The 26,196-nt window shown below is 39.0% G+C and overlaps 1 protein-coding gene and 1 long non-coding RNA gene across 3 annotated transcripts; one reads left to right on the top strand and one right to left on the bottom strand.

The window, feature by feature from the left end:
• Positions 1–2,108: 2,108 nt before the first annotated feature.
• WNT16 (Wnt family member 16) lies at positions 2,109–18,485 on the bottom strand. Of its 2 annotated transcripts, none has more exons than XM_021936206.2 (4): positions 17,832–18,485; positions 13,422–13,672; positions 11,264–11,550; positions 2,109–4,321 (listed from the first exon to the last, which is right to left on the bottom strand). In XM_021936206.2, exons 1-4 carry the CDS (start codon positions 17,894–17,896, stop codon positions 3,857–3,859), a joined length of 1,068 nt encoding a protein of 355 aa, XP_021791898.1. In that variant the 5' UTR covers positions 17,897–18,485; the 3' UTR covers positions 2,109–3,856. The 2 variants fall into 2 exon arrangements, with proteins under 2 accessions (XP_021791898.1, XP_003896559.1); XM_003896510.4 differs by lacking the exon at positions 17,832–18,485 and adding an exon at positions 13,851–14,238.
• Positions 3,229–4,467, top strand: LOC103883208. Its single transcript, XR_001901176.2, has 2 exons — positions 3,229–3,308; positions 4,234–4,467. It is a non-coding gene; the product is annotated as an uncharacterized LOC103883208 (long non-coding RNA).
• Positions 18,486–26,196: the final 7,711 nt, after the last annotated feature.

A 26,196-nucleotide genomic window follows, 5' to 3' on the forward strand; every position in this document is an offset into this window, starting at 1 on the left:
CTAATGTGTATAATTAAAATTTTATTGTTATTTTTAATATAACTATCATAGTCTCTTAAAATACAGAACAAAATGACTATCATCCAAATTGTGAATAAAGAAATAATGCAGTTGTTTATATTAAAGAGAATTAATGTGGTGTTAATGTTGTGTAAAGTACTGTTATCAGGAAAATTATTCAACTTCCTAATCCAGATGTTACAGATAATATCGTTTAATATGTTTTTCTTGACTTCATTTCAGGATGAATCATTGCCTCTTACTATTGCCTTTATTAGGCAGTTCCAAATTTACAAAGAAGTTGAAATCCTAAATTGAAAAATAATCCACTGGAGCAGCTCCCTTCGCCCTTTAACATTATGCAAGGTATTTCAACAAATCAAAGCACTTCGTACCCACATACATAATCCCCAGTGCTTAGGGCTTGCTTTGTCTGGGGTGAGCTCCATGTGATACCAAAAACTGTCTCCTAAACAACTCACTAGTACTAAGACATATAATGTCTTCGCTGCCCAGCACCCAGGAACTCCATACTGTAACATAACACCCTGGTTTCCTTTAGGAAAACCACTCCCCTCTCTATTCTCACGCTGTGTAATTTTAGTTCCGGGGAATCCCACTTCCACTTCCAGGGCCATAATGGCCTTAAGATGGATCAGTGTAGCTATGGCTTACCCAAAACTCCCAATGGTCATGGTGATTTTTTCAGAGAGGCACATTTAATCAATTAGAACCATTGAGACTCAGAAGACTTTTGCTGAACCCTCTGAGAAGGAAAAGGTTTTCTTTCCATCTGTGTGAGCAAACCAGGAAAGAACCTCTCTTTCTTGAGGATGGGACCCCTCTTTCCTTAGAATGAGTGATAGGTAGGAGAATGTGAGGTCTGGAAGCATGGCAGACATGTTGCTAAGAAAAGTAGAGAGTCGGGAGATGCTGGGAGAGTTTGGAAGAGGTTGGGACACAGCACTGCGTAGACCCTGAATTAGAAGACTTGGCTAGTAGCCAGCCTAAAGAGATAGAGAGACCTGAGCCCAGGGAACATGGTGTGAGCTTATGGATCAAGCTTCCCCTGAACCAGTCACAAATTTGGAGTTTTTAGTTACTGAGTCAACACATTTAATGTTTAAATCAGTCTGGGTTGAGTTTTCCATTACTTGCAACATAAGGGGCCCTAGTGAATGCAGGCAATGTGGTTTAGACTAGATAGGAGACTCTGGGTCCAAGAATTGTGTTCCCAGGAGCACCATGGTGCTACCTCTACCATAACTGGGAGTGGGATGGAAATGGGCTAAGAGTAGGCTGTCAGCCAATAAGACAGGTGATGGCCGGGCGCAGTAGCTCACACCTGTAATCCCAACACTTTGGGAGGCCAGGGTGGGTAGATCACTTGAGGTCAAGAGTTTCAGACCAGCCTGGCCAACGTGGTGAAACTCCGTTTCTACTAAAAATACAAAAATTAGCTAGTCATGATGGCACATGCCTGTAATCCCAGCTACTTGGGAGGCTGAAGCGGGAGAATTGCTTGAACCCAGAAGGCAGATGTTGCAGTGAGCCGAGATCAGGCTACTGCACTCCAGCCTGGGTAACAGAATGAGACTGTCTAACAAAAAGAAAATGAAAAAGACAGGTGAGAAATATAAGGATGGCTTCCATGGTGATACCAAAGGTGAGAAGAAAAGAAGAACCCAAAGATACAGGTTTGGAGTTAGGAGGAGTTTTTGCTTAGGCATCCCAGAGAGAGGTGCCAGAATTAGCATCACTGTTTTAAAGGAATGGCTGAACAGTAATCAAGTGTTTGTAAATTAGAGGCTGCCTGATTCTCACAGTCAGTTGACAAGGTAATTATGAAAGGTTTTCTAATTAACAGAAGAAATTAGTTGTTAATAGACACTACAGTCTTCTGTTTTTTTAAAATGGGTGATTATGTTCAAAGAAGATAAAATAGATTTACTTTGAAAAAACAGGCAGGAGAGAGTGTCTATTTTCAGATTCTTCTATTCAATGGATGCTAAAGACTGGAAAACCACTTTTAAATATGCACTATATTCGAACATTTGCCATTTCTGTGCCTCTCATTTAGTAAATAATAACTTTGTCAAACTTTACAATCACAGTTAAATGCTTAGTCTTGATTTTAATATTACACCTGAGACATTTTCCATGGGTTTGCTCTTTTTCAAAAATTGTTTCTCTGCCTCAGTGAATAAAATTAAAGAGAAATAGAATGAAGACACTAGGGCAGGGAAACATTTCTTTATCTTATTAATAAGAAAATGAATATTCTCTTTGTCCATTCTGAATTTAGAAAATTATTTTTTCTATATAATACTGAAATATTTAACAATTCATAAAAAACATAAGCATTTACATTAAAATACAACCTTAAATAGAGCCCTGTAATTTTTACCAGGAATCTTGTAAAATATGATGAATATACATGCATGAATATTAAAACAAGAAAGACCACTCAACACTCAAATAGAAATGCAGCATTACATAAAATATAATAAATATCCAGGATATCAAATCAAACTGATCACTACTCTGATTTCGATTTTTCCAGTTAAGACTTTTACTAATATAATTTATTATAATAACCTTATGAGTTAAGCATAACTAATGTGAAAAGAGAATTCAATTAACCTTACTGCTGAAATAACACAATTTTTGATATTTTGCGACATATTTTAATCTACAACATATAAAACTGTCATTTTAGCAAGAAATACACATCCATATAACTAACTGCTAAGTTAAATTCTCTTCGATGTCCAAAAAAATAGCGTTAGTAGTATAAAAAAAGAAGCTAATCTTATTTATGAGATAATTTTACTGCCTTAGTTCTTGGGCTTTGTCAATAAATGTTGTAATATAGATCATATAACTTAAGTACTGTATTTACAAAATCGAAACCTTTTAAACAAAATACTATACAAAACACTGTCTTTATACATTTAAAGGGTGCTTTTCTTTACAATGTATGAAATTGTATTTTTACCTCACTTTTTACCTCTACTTTTCCCACGTTTCAGGATCCTCCCCCCTAGTATCTCAGAGGTGGGTTTTTAACAGTTGAAACTGGTCTGTGATAAAAGTATGAATCTAAAGATCAAAGATTGCTATATACCTTATGGAGGGTTTTCCAGATTCTCCCAGTGAAAAGGCACTTAAAATCTAAATCATTCATTTTACTTTATACATATTGATTCTTTGTCACTAAACATCTGTAACGACCATTGTTTTAGGGATATTGTATCACTTAAGAAGATTCTTTTTTTGGAATCCTTTCTTTGGAAGTGCATGAAAGGGTAAGTCAGCACCCAATGCTTATGTTAACTTTTCAACATCTTCTGTCTACGCACAAGCAGTCTGATTTCTTCAATTAAAATACTGAGAGAATAAATGAGATTCAGGTGAATGTCTCCTTATTGCTATAAGAGGTGTCTTTTAAAAATGACTAATGTTCACCCACCATTATTGAGTCCTGTAACTAAGTTCCATATTCAAGGATCTTATCCTGAGTGTGGCAGGCCTCCTGGCATGAGGGATCTTTCCTGTTATTTCTTGCTTAGGAAACAGATTATTTTCCTCGTATGTCAATATATATTCCCCAAATCACCAAAAGGTGAATATAAACCTTTTCAACATTAGAATCCCAAGAAATCCACACGATCAATGGGTTGATCAGATAAAGGAAAATATGTCGATCAGGTAAGGGAAACTCTCAGAGAGGTCCAAGGTTCTGGGGATTCCACTGCAAAAGTCAACTTTACTAGCTGCACAGGGAGGGGCACCCTTCCGGTTGCAATGCCATTGTGTATTGCTGAGGCATCTTGTCCAAGGCTGGATGGAGTGGTTACTTGCAAGTGTGGACATCAGTCATGCTTTCACACCTCCTGCAACGGACATAGCAGCACCAGACGAACTTACACTCACACCTCTCCACGTGCCGGACCACGTGGGTATTGTAACCTCGGCCACAGCAGAGGAGGTTGCAGCCATCTGCACCCTCTGATGTACGGTTGCATTCTCTGCCTTGTGTCCCTGGGATTCCCAGTTTCTTATCTTCTACACAGTAGTTGGGAGACTTATTAACATAGAGCAGATCATCCTTGTGGATTGGTATTTTCCTCTGATCTTTTTCTCTCCTGCGCATTTTCCTCTTTATTTTGTCTGATATTTGGATACTGTTTTCATATTTATCCTTCAACAAATGGCCAATCTTTTCAAAAGAAGACATGGTTTTCCAGCATGTTTTCACAGCACAGGAGCCGGAAACTCCGTGGCAGCGGCAGTCTACTGACATCAACTTGGCGACAGCCTGAAACCAACAGTAATCGTGTTCAACTATCAATCATAAAGTGTTTTACTCAACAACAGAAGCACAGTTAATCTAATCACTTAACTTTCTGGCTCTATTTCCTCTTGAATAAAAATGATGGTTTTGAACATACATGATCTTTAAAACTGCGTAGGTTTCAAATGTTTTGTCCTTTTGTTTTTGTCCCAAATGTTTTGTCCAAATTTCTTGACCCTTCAGAGCAAACCTTTCCAAGCTGTACTTAAAGTAGTGGACCAGACTAATATTATTGGAGATTATCTGCGATAACAAAAGGAAATGACTTCTATTTCTAATCCCCGTTCTAATTTTGAATGTGGTAGGATGCTCGTGCGTGCCTGTATGTTCCTGATACCATTCGACACCTTGTTACTCAGAATACAGCTCAGGGACCAGCAACACCAGCACCACTTGTGAGAAATGCAGACTCTCAGGCTCCACTCCAGACCTACAGAACCAAAAGCTGCACTTTAACAAGATTGTCGTTAAAATTTGAAAAGCACTGAGAGAGAAGTTACCCTCAGCTCTCACGGTGCATAGAAACATCATGGAACTTTACACATAACCAAGGCTGAAACCTCTCAGATTCTGATTTCATTGGTTGGGCTGGGGGTGGGGTGTCCAGGCCATGGGACTTTCACAAAGCTGCTGAGATTATTTTAATGAGCATCCAGGGATGAGACCTATTGATTCAATTGAGAGTTCTCAAGTTTGATCACTATGAAAGTCAGTTACATACAAAGGGAGGGGTGGAGGTGGTGAACTATGCTATCCCCTGGTTCCAGGCCACATGAGAAACTATGACAAATCCGGTTTAGGTGGTCAAAAGGAGAAGGGGCTACCGTATGGTGGCTCCCCCCAGCAAATTCTCCTTTTCTGGAAAATTAATTCAAAGCACATGCCCTATCCTTGATGAATCAGTAGCACTATCCTAGCATGGAAAAGGGGATAATGTTTATGTAATTTTTTCAATTATAAGTGCTAAGTTCAGTTGAAACAGACTAAGAAATTAAATGAAACTACATAGATTTGTAATAGTCCAATGCCTGGCACACACTATGGTCTAAATAAAAGCCCCTTTCTCTGAAAAAGAAGGTACAGTTAGAGTTGAGATAAACATTTCCAGTAAGGCTAAGGGTGCAAAAACAATATAGAGATTTCAAAAGTTTGGGGCTCTAATCTCTTACATACCAGGCTAGCCAGCATAGCTTCCTTCAATCCCCAGACGATGGCAGAACAGATTAATAAATCGTCAGGGCTAGCTGTGGAGTTGACGTTCTGTCAACATGCTGGGTAAAATGAAAGATGGATCCATCCATTCAATAACTTGGAAATTATGTATGTAATCTCACCAAAGAAAGGAAAAACCTCACAGTTTAAATTCCACTTACAATTCTTATCAAAACAATAAAATGACAGGGGTCTACACTTTGCTATTTTGTACCAAAGCTGACATTGACCTGTTTGCAGAATATGTTTTCAAACAAAGTTTAAAAATGTCTGAACTATCTAATGAGACAATATTACACACAAATAATAACATTTGCAACCTTAAATAAGAGCATATGGTATTGATTTATGCAATGCTTGATATTTCTTAGTAGTGCACATAAGCTTTTTTTGAATTCAGAAAACTAAGAAACCAATAGATGTATCTATTTCTTCTTAACCCAGGGCAAAAGGTGTCCTGCGATTGTATGACAGCAATTTATAAAGTATGACACAGAGGCGTGTTTCTTTAAATTTATGGCATTTCATATTCACAAAACCCTCAATTCTTTAAAATATTTCTGGGCAATAAAATGTTCAGATAAATGTGATCTGCCTACCTTTGTTCAAATTTTAAGCTCCCAAAGGTTACGAGGAAAATCTTAATCAGTGCTGGGTAATAACAAAACATAATTGTCCAAAGAACACTAAAAACATAACAATGTATGTTTCCATGTTTAAGTTGATCAGCCTTCTTTACAATCATCACTTAGTGATTTAAAGCTGTTTCTCCCCTGGATCATAACTGAGGAGCTGACTTTTTCTTGTATTAGTCACTTCAGACATCATGTAAGATGTTGCCAATTTGTACAGCATGAGGGACACAGTAGATGCTCATCAAATACTTATTGAATAATTGGTCCAGCTCGCTTGAACAGTTTTATCTCATCCTCTCTTGAATCAAGAGGGAGTAATAAAAACCACCTTCTTAAACACGTGTCACTGCTAAGAGGTTAATGGTATTGTTTTGAGCCGGCTGGGCTCTCTTTTTCAATTCCTTAGCTTTAGCCTCATCCACAATAGTGTTATTCTATGAAAGTTACGCACTACATCATGATGAGGGATCAAAAGAGAGACTGATTTTCACATTCAATTACATCACCTGCTGAATTTGTATTGAAATTACGGAAAGGTTTCTCTCCTAGAAAATTAGCCTTTTTGAATACATACATGGAATTTATAATTTTTCAGTGATGACAATTTAAAGAGTTTTATTCTATTACCTTTGAATTATAGGTGTCCCTAACAATAAACATAATAAAAGAAATAATATCTTTATTATATATGATATATATTATTTTTGTATCTTTGAACATCTATAGAGGTATATACATATTCTTAGAATATTTATAGGTATATCTATCTATCTATCTATATATATATACACATGTATTTTAGGACAGAAAGATACATGAACTTCAAGGAAAAAAATATCAATAACCTGACCTGGAATTTAAAATATTATACCCCCATAATACTCCAAGGAAAGAACTTGGACAATCTGGAATTAGAATAAAGCAATGTAATCACCACGCAGAAATGATGAAATGCAAAATTCAAGGACAGATAAACACACACACATACACAAAGTTTAATTCTACAGAATTAGAATTCTGCTTCTCAGAGCACATTTTAATAAATATTTTATCTGATTCAGTTTTAGAGGAAGAAATTTGTTGCACATAGTAGCTAGTTAATAAGCAGTTACTTATTATTTCAATTTTACAGAAAAATAAAGTCTGGTTAAGACGTTTGTCTTACATGAGTAAAGCTGGTGATAAATAATATAAGGTATTTATATGCATCAGGATAATTTTAGTAGTATAAGGAAAAATAAAAGTGGAAAATGCAAGTATATTTAAGGAAATTGCACGAATGTTCCCCCAAAAAGTGTATTCTGGAGATTTTCCTCCAGGATTCTTAATTAATGTTAAATAGCCATTCTGAATTACAGCGATATCACCATCATTTTCTGCTAACAGGAACATAAGAGAATAGCAAAGGAATGAGTGCTGTGTGGTTATGAGAAAATTCCTTTCTCTACTCTAGTTGAGTTGTTAAGGTTTATAACGATATTAACAGAGGAATGTTTTGTTAACTATTGCAAACAGATGTGCACATTTTGGTGGAATATTTTTAAACTATGTCAGAGCAATCAGGAGGGTAGCATTTAATCTACTGGATTCCTTGTGTAAGTTTTGGTTTGATAAATTTCTAATGAAGTGAAATAGGAAAGATGCATCATTAATACTTTATGTAAACATAGAAACCGCTTGAGAAGTGGTTTAAGAACTGATTGGTTCCACAATTTTGACTCAGAGGTAATGTGGCAGTTGGTGATTGTTTTTCAGTAAATTACTTTGTCTGAATTTTACAAAAATGGCCAGAAAATTGTTGTGGAACGTTTTGTGACTAACATTTCATTTTCTCAACTATCAGATGATCTAAGTTTTTATAAAAACTGCGACATGAGGTTGGATGGGTGTACGTAGGATTCCTGTTCCTCTGACCCATTTTGTCCCTTTCTGTCCAAAAATATATTCGAACCTACTGAAAAGCAAAACACTATGTGTTGTTCAACTACTTATAAATATTCTTGGAATAGGTCAATGAAAATTTGGGATTGCGCCCTTCCCACTTTGTTGAGTTACTCATCATAAAACAAATTATGGGGTAGAGAAACTTAAAAGTTTATGAGGTGGACATGGGAAGAATGGAAATATTTTAAGCACACCAAAAGAAATACCCATAAATATTCCAAGTCACATTATTCCCAGAAGTTCTGCCCCTGGAAGACATCACATCATTCTGTTAGCCAATCACCATTCGGCAACATTATTCTTGGAGTCATAACTTTAGGAATGGTGTCAGAAACCAAGGGGGAATCAGAGTATTTAAGGTTAGCGGTTAGAAAATCATCTGTCCTGCTCACAGTACTACTAAGCGCCAGTACCCACATTTCTCTGAATGCTTTCCTACATTTTGAGTTTGTGATTTTGAGGCTAAGAAAATCAACTCAATTGAATACAGACCTGGATTTTACTCAGAAGAATATGCCTATCAGATTAAAATCCTAATTGCCAGTGTTGAAAAAACTGACCTGCTTGCTCGTCCATGTTAGACAATAACCAGGAAACTTCTTTTACGGTGTTTTTTTGTTTTTTTGTTTGTTTGTTTGTTTGTTTTTGCCACCAACAGAAAGAAAAATACAAAACTATGTGGAATTATAATACCTCATGAGAAAATAAAAACAACAACGAAAACACCAGCATAGTACCTACCAAATAACCAGGTAAATGTTTTCTAATATTTTAAGATTTCATCTAAACGTGAAACAATATGAACCAAAAATGAACAATGTGAAAAAATGATTCAGTAGAGAAAACTCAGAGATTTACATAAAATGTACGTATATGCATAAATTGAATTGTTTTCAAGCTAGTTAGAATAACAGCAAGAACCTAGGTAATGTTAGAAAACTATTTTTGCCAGCAAAAATGGATTAAAATTAATGGTGAATAGGAAGTGTGTTTTTAATAAAATCAGAATATACATAATAGTTTAAGATTAACATAATAGTTTAAGATTAACATTAACAGTTACAGAGAGGAATATTACTACCTAATTTGAAAAACACACAGTATAAAATAAAACCAAATAGCTGCCGAATGTTACAATAAAAATATATTTTAGAATGCTTTAGGGTTTTTTACAGGTCCCAAGATGATTTTATTTAAGAGAATCAATCACAACATGAGTTTTTGTGTTCTAAATTTCTAGTTTATTAAAAATCTCTACCAAATTTACTTAAAGAATGGCTAAAGGAGATTTAAGGTCTATTGATAACAAACACTCATGTATTTGTTTCCTTGCTTTAAAAATATATTAATTTGAATAATCTTATCTCTAATTTTAAGAACATATTTTTAAAATTAATATTCTAGAAATAATAAAAATTCCCTTACTGTATAATATTTATATTGAAGCAATGTCTCACTCATTTTTTTTTAAATGTAAAACCTTAAGAGTAAGAGACATGTGCATAACTATGGTGTTGGGCAAGAGTTATTCTAGTGAAATAAAGTAACTTTAAAATTTTTATAAACAAACATACGAAAAGGTTACATAGCTATTTACTGACATTCCTACTTTCTATCTTGCTATTTTGAATTAAATTTTTAAATTGAATTAAAATTCAAATTTGAATTTGAAGTCTTACGGTGATATAGTTACTGACTTTTCTGTTTTTGTATTTTAAATGGTAAAATACAAAAGTAAAGAAAACTGGAGGTAACTTGTAACTATTCTAAATAGGTTCTATTTATTCACTTTCCAAAAATGGAAAACAAATGCAACATACACTTTTAAGATTCCTAAGAGATATGGTAACTTGTTTTATTTATTTCAGAAGAATGTGGCAAATTGCAATAATTACTTTTGGACCTTTATAGGTTATTGAATATTTACAAAAATATATGATACATGCTAATATTCCTGTCCTGAAAAAGTTTATTACAACATAGAAAATATATATTCATATAAAAGATTTAGACTCTTTTAGAAAAGTCACTATGAATTGCCAACTAGGTCAATTATGTTGTAGAACTCAAACTTTATTGTGTCAGTACTCACTAACGTGAATATGTATAAGTCGAATTTAGCTACAAGAATGATGCATTTTAAGAAAACAGTATAAAAATGTAGAATTCATAAAAGATGTCAATTACGTAGCAGTTCTTCAAATGTACCTCCTCTGTATCTTTAAGATACCGATATTTTAAAGTATCTATAGATTTAATGTATCTATAGCTTATTTATGCTTAGGAGTATTTATGAATTTTAAAAATTAACCTACATTGCTTTATAATAAAATAACTATTTCCCTTTTAAAAAAAAAAACTTTCCTTTACAAAAAATATTAGTTAAAGGTATGTATTCCCTAAGAATGTTTTCTAGAAAAAGGTAAGTACAAAACTGACAACATGGTTAGGAGCCATTGCCATCTACTAAAAAGTAGATTTTTTAAAACATAATAAAATTTCAACTTGGGGAAAATGAAATTTGACTCAGTCCTATTAGAAAGGCATACACTGTAGACCCTATTCTGGCTCCACGACTAAGGGGGTAGAACCAACGAACCCTACAGGCATTGTGCATCTATTATATTATAATTAAAGTTTTAGAGATACACAGTATATAACCACAAACACATCCTATAACACGGTTTAACTCATATCAGAGAACCAAAATTGTGGTTAGTACATATTCATTAAAGAGTAAAAAAAAAATATATATATATATATATAAAATACACATATGTAATCTATATGCAAATGTGAATATATACACACACACACACACACAAACACACACACACATGCATATTTATTTATTCTAATCAAAGCCTCCTATTCATCCTCTTACCAGAGAAGGAATTTTTCAATTGCTTACTATGGATGCTTTAATGCATATATATTTAGAAAGGATAATTTTCTACTGCTGTAGTCTTTTAAAAACAATATTAATTTCAGGATCCCACTTGAGGGCTGCCAGTGTTTGGTTTTTAAGTCATTTGGACAGTTTCATCTGGATGTGTAATCCTAGTTATTTACCTAAAGGCACCGAATTTTGATTATTACATTTTCCAATACATACCTGCCTTCCAGCTTCATTGTTATGTAGGTTCATTGCTAATAGTACTTTGTTTTCTTTGCCCGTGGTGTTTCTGATGGGGAAATCTAGGAACTTTCTGCTGAACCACATGCCATACTGGACATCATCGGAGCAGCCCCCCCAGTGCCATCCTTCACTTGCTGAGCCGCCATTCTGCAAGGTGGTGTCACAGGAACACTCTGTCATGTTGCCTGCACTGCATGACCTGGTCACAGAATGCACCAGGCCTGCAGCCATCACAGCATAAATAAATGCTGTCTCTTTGGTGCCTAGAAAAAATATAAATTGCTAAATTAGAGACCCAGGCAACTCTCTGTTTATGTTCAGAACAAAGCCTCCTACTCATCATCTTACTAAACAAGTAATTTTTCAGTTGCTTACAATGGATGCTTTAACGAGTACACATTTAGAAAGGAAGATTTGCTCTTGTTCTAGTCTCTTAAAAAGCAATATTAATTTTCAGTATTCCACTTGAACAGATTGTCATATTCTATATGGTCATACATTATCCCTTTACCTTAAAATCGTCTCTTTATTTTTTAAATTTGAAATGTATGTTTGCACCCAGTTTAGTGCATAGTTGACAGTCATAGCTCAGTAATACCTGCTGAATTAAAAATTCTTTGCACAGATACTGTAAACGGTAATACAACACCCAAAGAAAACTAGACTACTCTTCTTTTTAAATTTAAAATGTGCTCTCACAGAACACAAGCTGAACATTTTGGTGTGATTTATCTGCATAAATAATACGTGTCAGAATGAAAATTAAACTAAGGAAAGACCAAAGCAATTAGTAAACGGTGCGGTATACTTTCACATTAAAGATTAATCTCACATTAACATGAAACAGTTAAATATTTTATATAGTATTAGCTAGTCCTCTTACAGTCTTAAGGCAACGCAAGATAAGATAATTAAAATATCACTAGCAAAAACATAATTCTATTAAAAATACTGCATATTGAAAATGATGCATTTAGCACACCTGCAGTAGAGTTTGAGCTAAAATCTTTGAAAATTAAAGTCCATTTAAATATTAATAAAGTGGACTAGAAGGGAATCAGCAGGCGACTTTTTTTTTTTCTTTCCAGATGTTTAGTTTGGAGTAGAAACAGTTTCATGCCCGTTGTCCAATAAACCTTTTCAACAGCTGATGCATTTCAGCAACTGTGAAGAACACATCTATTTTCTCTTTATTTCTTTCTCTTTCTCTCTCTCTCTCTTTTTTTTTTCTCTCTCTCTCTACGGGGGCCAGGGCTCCTTCGGAAGGGCGTGACGGCCAAAACGCCGCGGGGGAGGTGCGCAGCTCGGCGGGGGTGCGCGCAGGGACTCGGTGGAGAAGGGTCAAAGGCGGAGGGGGAACGGAAATGAACATGAAAAACGACAGCGCATCTTTCAGCGCCCCAGTCCGAACATTCTTTGGATCTGCTGATATTCCAGGAACAATCCTGGCTGCCTGTACCTTTATCCATACCAAGTCACTACGCACGTGGAAGTAGAACTTTGTTTTCCTGCAGCTTCCCGCGCCGCGGGAGTGCGCCGAGGAGGGAAGAGATAGAAAGGCCAAAGAAACGAGGAGCGCACAAGTGGTCCTGCTCAGGTTAGCCGCACGTTGGGTGGTCACGGACAGTCGCTTTAAAAAATCACCATTATTCTGTCAACTCGGTGCTCATAGGAGCCAATAAAGGTGGGGCTTCTCTGCAATTAGCCACTTGTCCAGGACTTGGTGCGCAGCGGAGTTGGTTAAATCAAAGCAGATGCGGCAGCCGCATTCCCCGCTGCCGACATCATGTTTCTCCAGCTGGTCACCCACGTAGGGGGGCGCTACGGGGTCCGAGGGGGTCGGCGGGCTAGGAGAATTAGAGGTTTTTTTCCGACTCTGGCGGGGCACCGCAGGAAAGAGGAAGAGCTCCAGCCCCTAGCGCTCCGCTCTGGACCTGGGGAGTCACCTCCCTCCAAGCTCGCACCTGCTCCCCAGGTCTGGCCTCTGTAGCTCTCAATCCCCGTGCACTAAAGGGGCTCTTTTGGAACTTAGAGAGCTACAGGACCATATAGCACTATTTACTTTATTTGGAGGCACCGGTGGAGGAGTTGTCGCCTTCCGTCCCCCAACAACCCCTAAGGTCCCAGGACTCACCGCTGCTCAGCTCGTAGCCAAAGAGGGGGCTGGCGCCCATCGGGGCGGTGGTGGCAGCAGCGGTGATCATGCAGTTCCATCTCTCGTGTCTGAACTGACTCCTGCACTCCTGAATGCCCAGCCGGGCGCCCTCTCGGATGCTCGGCAGCAGGTACGGCTTCCTCTTGCACAGCTCCTTCTGGCGGCTGTTCAGCGGCAAATTGGCGCAGCCCAGCTTCTCTGGAACCCCGAAGGAGGCAATGCCCAACCACCTGTAAGACACGGCCGCCCGCAGAATAAGCCGCTCCCCAATCCCAGATGTTTTCCGAAAAATTAGGTCACTCGTCCGAGGGTCCCCGCCCTTCTCCCCCAGCCTCAGTTGAAAGTTCCCTAGGATTGGGCACCCCTTTTGTCACCTACCCGATGCGTCCCTGCTACCTTCATACTCACATCCAGTTTCCTTGGGCTCCGTAGGGGAACAGCACGAGCAAGGCTGCCCACAGCGCGCACAGGCGGGCCAGTCCCAGGAGCGCCGCCCTGTCCATGGCCCCCGCATGGAGTCCCCGAGACCAGCCGCTCCTCTTTTGCACCCCCTCCCCAGAGGCCCTTCGGGCCGCAGGTCAGTTGTCCAGCACCAAGTTATCCCTCGCCCTCTTCCTCCTTGCATACAACATTAAAAGCCAGCAGTCATAGGGGCTCTCAGCAGCTTCGCCCTCGTTTGCAGGGAGCTGTAGGAGAGGTGGAGAGAGCAGCTTTGGGGCTTTCCTCCTGCGCAGAGGTGGAGATGTGCAGGAGATGCGCGAGCGCCCCTCGCATTCCTAGGTGAGAAACTTCTGTTGATGTATCCGCGTCTCCATCGCCCCCGGCCTCTCCTCCCATCTCCTCCCCCTGGCCGAGCCTGGCGCCTGATTGGCTGAGCAGCGGCCCCGCATCTCATCATCTCGGGACCTGAGGCTCTCATTGGTGGAGAGCGGCTCCGCGGGGGGCGCCCCGGTCCAGGCCTCAGGGGCAGCGTGTCCAGACCCGGGTGTGTCATGACCTTTCCTGCTGTCACAGTCTCCTTAGAGCGGGTAGTTGTGGGGTTGATTCAACCCGAAGACTGACAGGATGCTTCTGTCTTAGCAACCTTGGGGGAAAGCGTGGGTTTGATGAGTCCCACCCATCCCACCAACATCTGGGTTACCCTCTGGGTGTAGTGGCTGGAAAATGTCACTGCCCTTCTTTTTTTCTTCTCCTTCACCTCATAGGAGAATAATCTTTTTGAGTCAGAGTTGGTACCAAACAAATTGACCTTCCAGTCCCCTGCTTGAGGTCCCACTGTCAGGAGACTTTAGAGAGTGGGTGAAGTGCTGTCAGGCTTACAATCACTGTCATTTATGTATGCATTTATTTTGAGCCAAAGAGAAGATTCCAGTCTAGCATCTCATCTGCCATATTTAAGTCGTGCTCTGTGATTTCCTTTTCCCTGTTTGTCTTATTTCCTGCCGTCCCTGAGAACGCTGTAAGTCCCCTGCAGAAGATGGGGACAAAGAAAGTGAGAGCTGTCTGGAGAGTTCTAGAGCACATGAGAGATGTGCTCTGACCTTTTTCTCCAGTCCTACCTTACGATTCTCATGGTGGGAGGGTGCCCGCCCTTCTCCCCAAGCCTCAGTTGAAAGTTCCCTAGGATTGGGCACCACTTTTGCCACCTACCCGATGCGGCCCTGCAGGGCAGGGCTATACATGGAAGACACATTTTTAAAAACGTACTTATTAAACACGTGCTGTGTGCCTAGTCCTGTGGGAATTTATAAAGACAAGATCTCTTCCCGCAACTGTGCAAATAAACCACACACAAATGTAAAAGAAAGTAAGTTTAGATGATCAGTAAGGGAGATTAAAGAATCTAGCAGGGTACCACTCCCTGGAGCCAAAGATAGTTCCGAAGCAGGAAGCCTTCTAGTGACTGGCAGATTTGGAAGGTTAGTTAGTCAGTGTTTGATAGGATGGAAGGTCTCCCAGAGTTATCTGAAGGCAAGGGCAACATGTTTAGCTGTGGTATTGGAAAAGCCTACCTCACCTAATCAGACACAAGAAATGTTTCTAAGAAGTGTTATCTGTCCTTAGAGATCTTTTGAAGTGTTAATACATTCCTATGGTGGATGTATCAGCTCATTGGGTGCCAAAAGCCAAAATTACTTAAATAAAGGATTTGGGGCGAGGTGCAGCAGCTCACACCTGTAATCCCAGCACTTTTGGAGGCCAAGGTGGGCGGATCACCTGAGGTCAGGAGTTCAAGACCAGCATGGCCAACGTGGTGAAACCCTGTCCCTACTAAAAATACAAAATTAGCTGGGTGTGGTGGTGCACACCTGTAATCCCAGCTACTCGGGACGCTAAGACAGGATAATTGCTTGAAACCAGGAGGTGGAGGTTGCAGTGAGCTGAGATAGTGCCACTGCACTCCAGCCTATGGCACAGAGTGAGACACTGACTCAAAAAAAAAAAAACAAAAAACAAAACAGGATTTGATAACATTAGCTGCTTATCTCCTATATCAAACAGCCTAGAACAATAAAAGCTCACTGAAATTTTCATCCTATCCCACTCACTTCCTTATCCAACAAATGTGTATTGAGTGTACACTATGTACCAGGTTCTAAAGCCACATTTTAAAGAGTCAAGGAGTCAAGTTGATGATAGGATAGAGATACTAATCCAGAAATATTTTGGCTAATGGCTAGTGGTCTCTCTGAAAGTCAGAGCCTTCATCCCAGCTCGCTTTATTCTGTGAGCTTCTCCAAGAGGGACCATGGTAGATTCATTGCTGTACCCCTGCCATTGGGCCTAGTACATGAGATCCTATTTTTGAACACAATTTGTTAAGTGGATTAACTATGAGAAACATCCTGAGCGATATGTAAGAGGCCTAAATGCTGGAACTAGAGTATTTACTTCATTTCAAGGGGAGTTGGAAGTGGGGAGGCAATCTTGGGGTTGGGAGTGCTGGGCAATATCTATACCTTAGGCTGATTTTAGGGCCAACAGTGGTAGATGCTTTAAAGAGGTGTTTGATTTTTCAAAAAATCAAAAATATATATTGAGTCTCCATTGTGTGTTAGAAAGTGGGGATAGCACTTAAATGATTGTGGAATTCACAGTCTACTTGGCAAGACAGACAAGGGAGTAGGCAGCTAAAATACAGTGCAATAAATGTATGAGGTAGAGTGTGCTGTGAACACACAAAGGAAGATTACGTATTTCATTCTTGGGGATCAGAGTGGGAAGGAGACACTTGAATGTTACCTTCATTATTATTCTGGGCGCCATCCAGGCATCCAGATAAAGTCTTTGGGGTGCACTCAGAGGGTATTCTGTCCTTAGAGTCCGAGACCACTGTGTCAAACATTTTCAAACACAAGACACAATTTTAGGGCCTGAGTGGTCTCGCATCTTTTTTGTATGGGCTAGAGCCTTAGGGATCATTCTGTCTGTATCTCCAAAGCAAAGGAGGCATATTTCTAGGAGCTGACCCAGCTGAAGAAGCAGACTTTTCATTCCGTGAACAGCCATTTGAAGGATAATTTCGTTCCAGGCATTGTGAACTTTCATGTTCTGAGAGCTGCCATACGCCCCCAAATCCCTCTTACTCTTTACTCTCTTTGTCTCTCTGTCTCTGTCTCATTCTCCATCTTTCTCTAAACAAAACTGACACTCACTTTACAGATGAGGAAATTAATTTGGGGAGATTAAGAAACTTGCTCAAGGTTACTCAGCTAATAAGTAGTAGGGTAAAAAATAAAAACAAACAAAACAACAACAAAAAAACCAATCAACCTTTAGAGGACCCTCCTTTTTTTTTTTTTTTTTTTTTTTTTTTTTTAGATGAGGTATCACTCTGTTGCCCAGGCTGGAGTATAGTGGCTCTATCATGGCTCACTGCAGCCTCAACTCCCAGGCACAAGCGATCCTCCCCCCTCAGCCTCCCATGCAGCTGGGACTACAAGTGTGCACCATTATATTCAGCTAAATTTTTCATTTTGTGTAGAGACAGGGGTCTCACTATGTTGCCCCGACTGGTCTCAAATTCTTGGCTCAAGCAATCCTCCTGCCTCAGCCTCCCAAAGTGCTGGGATTATAGGCAGGATCCACGGCACCTGGCCAAGACCCTGTTTTTTTCACTACAACATACTGCTACATAACCTAATTCAAAACATATACGTGTGTGTGTGTGTGTGTGTGTGTGTGTGTGTATGTAGAGAGAGATGTTAGGTGTTACATATATATAAATTTTTTTTCCCCGATCAAATCCCAAAATCTTAAAACTCAGATTATCGGGTCTTTGGATCAAAATTTTACTGGCGTCTATGGTTCCTTACATCACATTTCACAGATCTCTCCATTGAAACATTTAAAAAGTTGTTTTGTTCTCCGAAAATAAACAAAACCCACCCTAGGGAGGTCTTTTGAGAAGCCCCCGTGAAGATGGTCTCCCTGAGGCAAGCGGTGAGCTGCATGGGTGCCTTTCCATCTTTCTAGCTTTGCCCTCTGTGGTTTTTGCAGGCTGAGAGGGGCAGTGGAAAGAGCACTGGGCTAAGTTGGGTAACCGGGGCTCCTGTCAGCAGGTGATGATCGTGTACTATTCATTTCAACTTTGAGTCTCAGTTTTTTCATTTGTAAAATTATCAAAATTTCTTTTTCAGATCTGAATCTCTTACTGGAGCAGCCATAGGGCTGGAGGGAGGAGAGTGGTACGTGTGTGTGTGTGTGTGTGTGTGTGTGTGTGTGTGTGTGTGTGTGTGTGTGTGTTTGCACATGGTGAGGAGGGGGAAACTGCATTTGCTAGGGGACTGCAGGAGGAGGAAACCCTAGCCATTGGCAGGACCTTGTCTACCCGAAAGATGGTTCAGTCTGCAAGGTGGCATAGCCAGGGTTTTTTGGCCCCCATCTTGTATTAATATCTCCAGCTTCACTGTTGCTTCTGGATTTCAAGGAAAATGAATCTATTTTAATTGCAGAAATCATTTAAAATGGTTGAATTTTACAATATAATCTTGTCAGATCATATGAAATTTTATTTGGAGAATGTAAGAAGTTACGGACATTTTATCCTGACATATGAAAAGGAGGGACTCTTTCATAATTGAATTTATGTCTATTAGTATAAAGCATTCAACTCTACTCTCATTGGAGTAAAAGGTCAATTACAAACATGTATACAATTGCATATTTCAAATTGTTTATTTCTTTCGCAGCAAGCAGGAGCTTCATTTCCTATTTATTATATTTTGTTTTGTGACTGAAGAGAGGACAAAATATTCACTGACCAATAGAATGTGAGACCTGAGGTTTACTGTACTATATAAACTTTTTAAGCTTCTAGGGTCCATATGTATAAAATGTTGTGAAGATCGTATTATTAGTCATTTAATAAACACATAAATGGAAGCTAATATTATGTCATTCCATGATCTGAGCCCAGCTGCCTAGATTTTGACTAGTGATGTTAAGAAAATCACCATGTAACTGCAAGTTTGCATTGGTTACTGAAGCACCTGTAGTCTCTGGATTCCACATAGAGGGCATACATGTAAACTCGTTTTCCTAGCCGGAGATAAGGTGCTCTGAGCTGTATTCTGGAAAAAGGAATTAGGGAGGGGAGAGCCAGATTTCAAGCATATTCATTTCACTCAAAAGAGCTCTCTCAAGATGCTGAATCTGTGACTGTTGTCATCTCCAATCAGCTGAGCCAACTGAACCAGATAAGTAGCTAGACAGCAATAAATCCCATCTTCCGCCCAAGACAGTTGTAGATTACTAGTTGTAGAAAACAGGGGAGCCTCTTCCTTCTGATAGTTTTCTCTCAGTCCCTGGGAAACTCAGCAAAAAATGTCTGCCTGCAGAGATATGCCTTGGACTCTGCCTCTGGCAGCCCATCAGAGGACGAGACTTCTAAGGGCCCTGTTGTAAGAATTTCTGCTGCAGATCACAGAGACTTATGTGCTGGAAACTGATACCAGAAGCACCCCAGCTGGTCTTAACTCCCATGATAGAACAGAAGACCAGAGGTGACTTTTTACATAACTGGGTCCCCATCCATTCTATTTTAAATTCCACCTGGATGCTACAAGTGTGGAACAGAGCACAGGCTTGTGACCACTGGCTCTCAGAAGGGGGTGGAGAATGGCATTCTGGATAGCCTGCTGTCCTTTAGTGGCCAGAAAAACCCGCAGGAATGACAGACTTGGAGAAACAGAGGAGACACCAGTGATAGTCCCAGGAGAAAGAGCAGGAGTTGGAAAGGGATGATGCTTTGCTTTTTAAATTTCCACAACCACAAAAGTTAAAAGTTTTTTGTTTACTCATCCTGGCAATTAAGGTTGAAGAAGCCTTGTAAAGTGTTAGTAGAAAGTGACTTATCTCTTACCAGCATTTCCCCAGCAATCCTTAAAAAACTTAAAATAAAAAAGAGGGTACATCAAGATTTTTAAAAGTGATATTTTGTAGGAATTATGCAATCTTTTTGGAATAAGGGAATAAAAGTAAAAACATTCCTTGACAAATAAGAGTGGTCACTTCATTCAGAGGGTGAAAGTAAGTAAAATGCACAAAGCTGGAATATATTGGTTGTTTTGATTCTTTAAATACTTTTTCCCAGTAATTTTTTTCCAAATAAAGCAACTTCATTAACTAATGAGTGATTTTAATGTTATCAAGAAAATTAAGAATCTGGCATTTACATTGCTTAGAGTAATATTTATGGAGTAATCACTAGGCTGCCTATAATTGTAAAAACAAATTTGCCCTTCTTGTAGGATTTTCCTAACAAAGAATAATTAAAATGTCAAGGGGGCCAGGTGTGGCGGCTCACTCCTGTAATCCCTCACGTTGGGAGGCCGAAGTAGGAGGATCACTTGAGCCCAAGAGTTTGAGACCAGCCTGTGCAACATAGGGAGACTCCGTCTCAACAAATAATTTCAAAATTAGCTGGATGTGTTGGTGTGCACCTCTGGTCTCAGCTACTCAGAAGGATGAGGCAGCAGAAAGATTGCCTGAGCCCTGGAGGTCAAGGCAGCAGAGAGTCCTGTTTGCATCATTGCATTCCAGCTTGGGTGATAGAGTGAGATCCAATCTCAAAAACAAACAAACAAACAACCAACTTCAAGAGAAAAGCCATTTAGAATTGACTGCATCTCTCCTATTCTGTTCGTTGTTCTGCAAAATTATAGTCAATGTCATGTCATAAATGTTTTTCAGGCGACAAATGCCAATCAAAAGTAAGCAATTGCTGATACTGCTTTTGTATCCAAAGTCATTGTTAGAATGTCTAACCATTGGTTACTGTCCTCATTATGAGTGGGAGCAAGTTGAGATGGAGGCTTTTAAGTCTGGCCAAGCAACAAATGCCATTTCGTGTTTACTTATATCTCGGTGTTCACATTTAAACTTGACCTTAATATTTTCCTCCCTAAAATCTTTAATAATTTATTTACTCCTACATCAGTTTTAAACCCTTTGGTTTGACTTCTGAAATCCTTTATTCAGGATTTGTCCATAACTGTCATTTCTGATAAAATTCACTCTATATCCTTGAACTCATTCTTCCTAAGCAAGAAACCTTCTGTCGTCCCTTTTCCATAAGCAGGACCTGCATATTTGTCTTTCAGTTTCTTGAGAAACACTGCCTCTATGCCTAGAAATTTCTTTTCTCTCCTTCCACATACTCAAACCTATCTACCCATCTTCTAGGTCATACCACTTTAGGAGTTAACCATGTTAACATCTCTCTCTGCCCAATTCCTATATCACCTGAGGTTCCTACCACAATACTTATCACTTAATTTACTTTTGCTAATGGTCTAATGTACCTCAGTTGTCAGTCACCAATTGGATTATAAAACCTCTTTTTAAAAATTATGCTTTAAGTTCTGGGATATGTGTGCAGAACGGGCAGGTTTGTTACATAGGTATACACGTGCCACGGTAGTTTGCTGCACCCATCAACCCATCATCTACATTAGGTATTTCTCCTAATGCTCTCCCTCCCCTTACCCCCAAACCCCCATGACAGGCCCGGTGTATGATGTTCCCCTCCCTGTGTCCATGTGTTCTCATTGTTCAAGTCCCACTTATGAGTGAGAACATGTGGTGTTTGGTTTTCTGTTCTTGTGTTAGTTTGCTGAGAATGATGGTTTCCAGCTTCATCCATGTCCCTGAAAGGGACACTAACTCATCCATTTTTATGGCTGCATAGTATTCCATGGGGTGTTTGTGCCACATTTTCTTTATCTGGTCTGTCATTGATGGGCATTTGGGTTGGTCTGCATAGTACTCCATCGTGTGTATGTGCCACATTTTCTTTATCCAGTCTATCATTGATAGGCATTTGGATTGGTTCCAAGTCTTTGCTATTGTAAACAGTGCAGCAAAAAACATACATGTGCATGTGTCTTTATAGCAGCATGATTTATAATCCTTTAGGTGTATACCCAGTAATGGGATTGCTGGGTCAAATGGTATTTCTGGTTCTAGATCCTTGAGGAATTGCCACACTGTCTTCCACGATGGTTGAACTAATTTATACTCCCACCAACAGTGTAAAAGCGTTCCTATTTCTCCACATCCTCTCCAGTATCTGTTGTTTCCTGAGTCCTTAATGATTTCTATTCTAACTGGCATGAGATGGTATCTCATTGTAGTTTTGATTTGCATTTCTCTAATGACCAGTGATAATGAGCTTTTTTTCATATGTTTGTTGGCCGCATAAATGTCTTCTTTTGAAAAGTGTCTGTTCATATCCGTTGCTGACCTTTTGATGGGATTGTTTGTTTTTTTCTTGTACATTTGTTTAAGCTCCTCATAGATTCTGGATATTAGCCCTTTGTCAGATGGATAGATTGCAAAAATTTACTCCCATTCTGTAGGTTGCCTGTTTACTCTGATGATAGTTTCTTTGGTTGTGCAGAAGCTCGTTAGTTTAATTAGATCCCATTTGTCAATTTTGGCTTTTGTTGCCGTTGCTTTTTGTGTTTTATTCATGAAGTCTTTGCCCATGCCTATGTCCTTAATAGTATTGCCTAGGTTTTCTTCTAGGGTTTTTATGGTTTTAGGTCTTACGTTTAAGTCTTTAATCCATCTTGAGTTAATTTTTGTATAAGGTGTAAGGAAGGAGTGCAGTTTCAGTTTTCTGCATATGGCTAGCCAGGTTTCCCAACACTGTTTATGAAATAGGGAATCCTTTCCCCATTGCTTGTTTTTGTTAGGTTTGTCGAAGATCAGATGGTTGTAGATGTGTGGTGTTATTTCTGAGGCCTCTGTTTTGTTCCATCAGCCTATATAACTGATAAAACATCTTTAAATCAAGGAGTACGAATAATTCTTTTGCAACTCCTATTGCCTACCATAGGGCTGAATGCATTGTAGGCATTCAATAATGGTTGAGTGGTGGTTGTTTTAAACAGACGAGGAATCTCTTACAAGAATAGTGGAATCAATGAAGCATTAAGTTGAGATCTGTCAGCATTGACATAATCTACTAATTTACCACTTCTCAACTGGAAATTTGTCATGACTTCTACCTACTACATTACATTAGTATGTGCCATGTGATTTACACAAGTTCCAAGCGGACCACCAGATGGCTATGTCGAGAGTATTCACAGTTTCGGTTTCTGCTAGTGTTAAAATCAGTAAATAAACTGAGACTCTTAAATCTTTCTGACAAACCTGTAGCCATGCCATGTGCTCCTTCCAGGTAAGTTTGTCGAGCTAGTCTAATAATTCAAACTCTTACTGGAGTTTTCTCCAGAGAATGCTTTTTATTTGAGTAGGCAAGTGCTCAGAGCCCGGGAGATTTACGACGGTTCAGAGACATAAACACAAACTGCATAATAGGTGTGAGGTGTGTTCCAACTGCAGCCCTCTCACCTTCTGTTAATGATTATGGGAAGGGAGGCATCAATACAAAAACAGCCGACTTGAGGGCTCTCAAGTTTGCAATCTGATGAAGTCTTCTGGTGCCAGACCAACTTTTGGGGTTGTCACATGGCTTAGTGAAGCAGCTTCCAAAATGGACTGAAAACCACAATTTTGATATACTGGGCCAGATGCCAGAGCGGAGTCGGAGTCCAGCCGGCTGGGTAAAAGATTCCAGTTGCTACTTTAGCACCAGTCTATTGTCTGAAATCTCCAGGGCACACTCATGAAACCAGCACCAGACAAACACAGTGGAGCCACTTTTTAATGCTGTTTTGGGGAGAGAACTAATATTTGCCTTATAGGTTAACTGAGTTATGGCAGGCTTTGGCTGGAAGGAGTTTTCCTTCAGGAACTGATTTGGCCCTCAGCATATCTTAATCTTATGCTAATTGTTGGCAGTCCAGGGTGGGGTTCGGTGCTGGAATCTTACCCTTCATATTCCACTCCCCTCCTTGCCCCAGGGGTTCTGATGAATAACGCATGTACAGAGAGATCTGAACCAGTTTGGGCAAAGTATCAGGTTTATTAAGTATAAAGCTTCCTAGTATTGTTTTACTATGCAAAGTGAAATTTCTTATTTCTTCCCCTTGAAATGAAGACTGAAGGCTGATGAAGCAAGGTTGATCTGATATATCTACCCAGTTTCAGGCTCAAAACCTGGGCCAGAAAGAAGCAACTAGGAAGAGGCAACAGGCAGTGGAGAGGAGAGCTCACTCTAATTGAGGACACTGAGATCCAGGAAGAGAAAAAGTGGAACCATCTTTTGAGTCACCCACTCGTGATGGGGACCAACTGGCTGGCCGCTTTTTTTCCACAGGGAAGGAGCAACCAGTGAGGTGGGAAATAGAGAAGCATATTCTTCACCACAGAAGGAAGAAATGAGAGTACAGAAATGTCAAAGGAGATCTTCACTTGCTTGGGCAGAGAAGGCAAGTTACTCAGTTCTGCTACCTACTGTAAAATGTAGTATTGCAAGCCCTCAAAATAGACAGGCAGGCAGATTAAGAACCGTCGCAGAAGCTATTGACAAAATAACTATATTGCAAATCCTCTGGATTGTATTCGGAGAAAAGACAAGCTTTGCAGTGATAATTAGCGGTGGTGTAAGAGGAGTGGTTAGTATAGGACCTATTAATGCCCATGGGAGCCCTGTCCATTTCTGCACTTAGAAGCCATGTTGAGACAGAGCAGAGTTCTTCACCCTCAGCTGTACAGGTTAACCCGATGGAGCAGAGAGGATGATTTCACCAAAAATTATAGTGTTTCTAAATAATGTCCGCCTCTACCTTTTTAACCTTAGAACACATTATTTGGGTTCCTTTTCTGTTTGTGGTTTCCTTTGGCAACATTAAAATTAATTCATGATTCCTCACACATTGTCACCTCAGGCAAGTGGCCCAGAAGAATATCAGGTGGCCTAATCAACGTGAGGTTGGAAAATTGGATGGGATTTAAATCACAAAATAGATAATCAGCAGGTGGCCTAAAATCAATAGGTTGTATTTGAGAAATATAATACTGCTGTATGTAGATGCTCATAAAAATACTGAAGAAATATTTTGATTCATATACTATTCACAATTATTTGTGGATAGATTTGCATAGATTTTCAGGCTTGACAAAACAGGTTATGACTGCTTGCGGTGGCATAGAAATAAATATGCTACATTTTTTCAGAATAATTTAAGTGATTTGATAACCCTTACCATGGAGGATTATTTTTGGTAATTGCTTGCTTTAAGGTGTGTCTTGCCTGGAATTCAAAAATGAACAACAGAAAGGAGTTGAAAGTCATAAATATATTTAACAGCTGGAGAAAATAGAAGAGCCACCTAGAAAGATTAAGTTCAACCAGGATTGTTTCCCTTAGTTTTATGCAGTATCCTCCAGCGGGTCTTGAAATTTTTTTGAGGCTCCTTTCCTTATATTAATATTTAAACTGTACTATTCAGTAGGCTAATCAAACTTTGCAAAACAGCTTAAATAAAATATCCTTTCACTACAATTGTAACAGTACCATAGATTTTAAAAAATCACATACATGAAATAAACAATTCTGTAGGTCTTGCAATGAAAAACAAATTTCTCACTTCTCTACCATTTTCCCCTCCCCAGGAATAACAACTTTCACCTCTTTGACCTGATTCTTTCAATATTTTCCCTCAATTTGTTAAATATTAATACTGATGCCATTGCTTTTTAATTTTAAAAATTTTAGGCATTATCTGTGATCTTCACCCCAATCCCTGCACATGTGTACTTTCTTATCCTTTCTATTTTGAATATAGGTATCTCAAAATTGTGGTTAGGTCACTAGTGAGCTTTTATATTATTATGACACATAGTGTTATTTTTGCTAAGCTATACGGTAAACAGTGATTATTTCCCTTTTCCTCACTTGCCTTTTCTCCCCACTTAGTTTTCTTTTCTTAAATTTTATTATAAATCGACAAATTACAATTATATAAATTTGGGGTACAAAGCAATGTGATGTATACAATATGGAATGATTAAATCAAGTTAATTAACATTCCATCCCATGAAATATTTACCTTTTTAACGGTAAGAACATTTAAAATTTACTCTCTTAGCAATTTTGAAAACTGTATTATTATTAACTATAGTCACCATAATGTGCAAACAGTTTTAAAAAATTATTCTTCCTGTCTAACTAAAACTTTCTACTCTTTGATCAACATCTTCCTATTCCTCCTCCATCCTCAGCCTCTGGTAACTCACCATTCTGTGAGTTCTCATTTGCTTAGCTTTCTATGTGTTTGTCATGAATCAAACTCCGAACCTCACCAGTTTTCTAAATGTCCTCTGATGAATGAGAAGT

This window comes from Papio anubis, chromosome 4, assembly GCF_008728515.1.
Source record: "Papio anubis isolate 15944 chromosome 4, Panubis1.0, whole genome shotgun sequence".
Classification (NCBI taxonomy): Eukaryota; Metazoa; Chordata; class Mammalia; order Primates; family Cercopithecidae; genus Papio; species Papio anubis.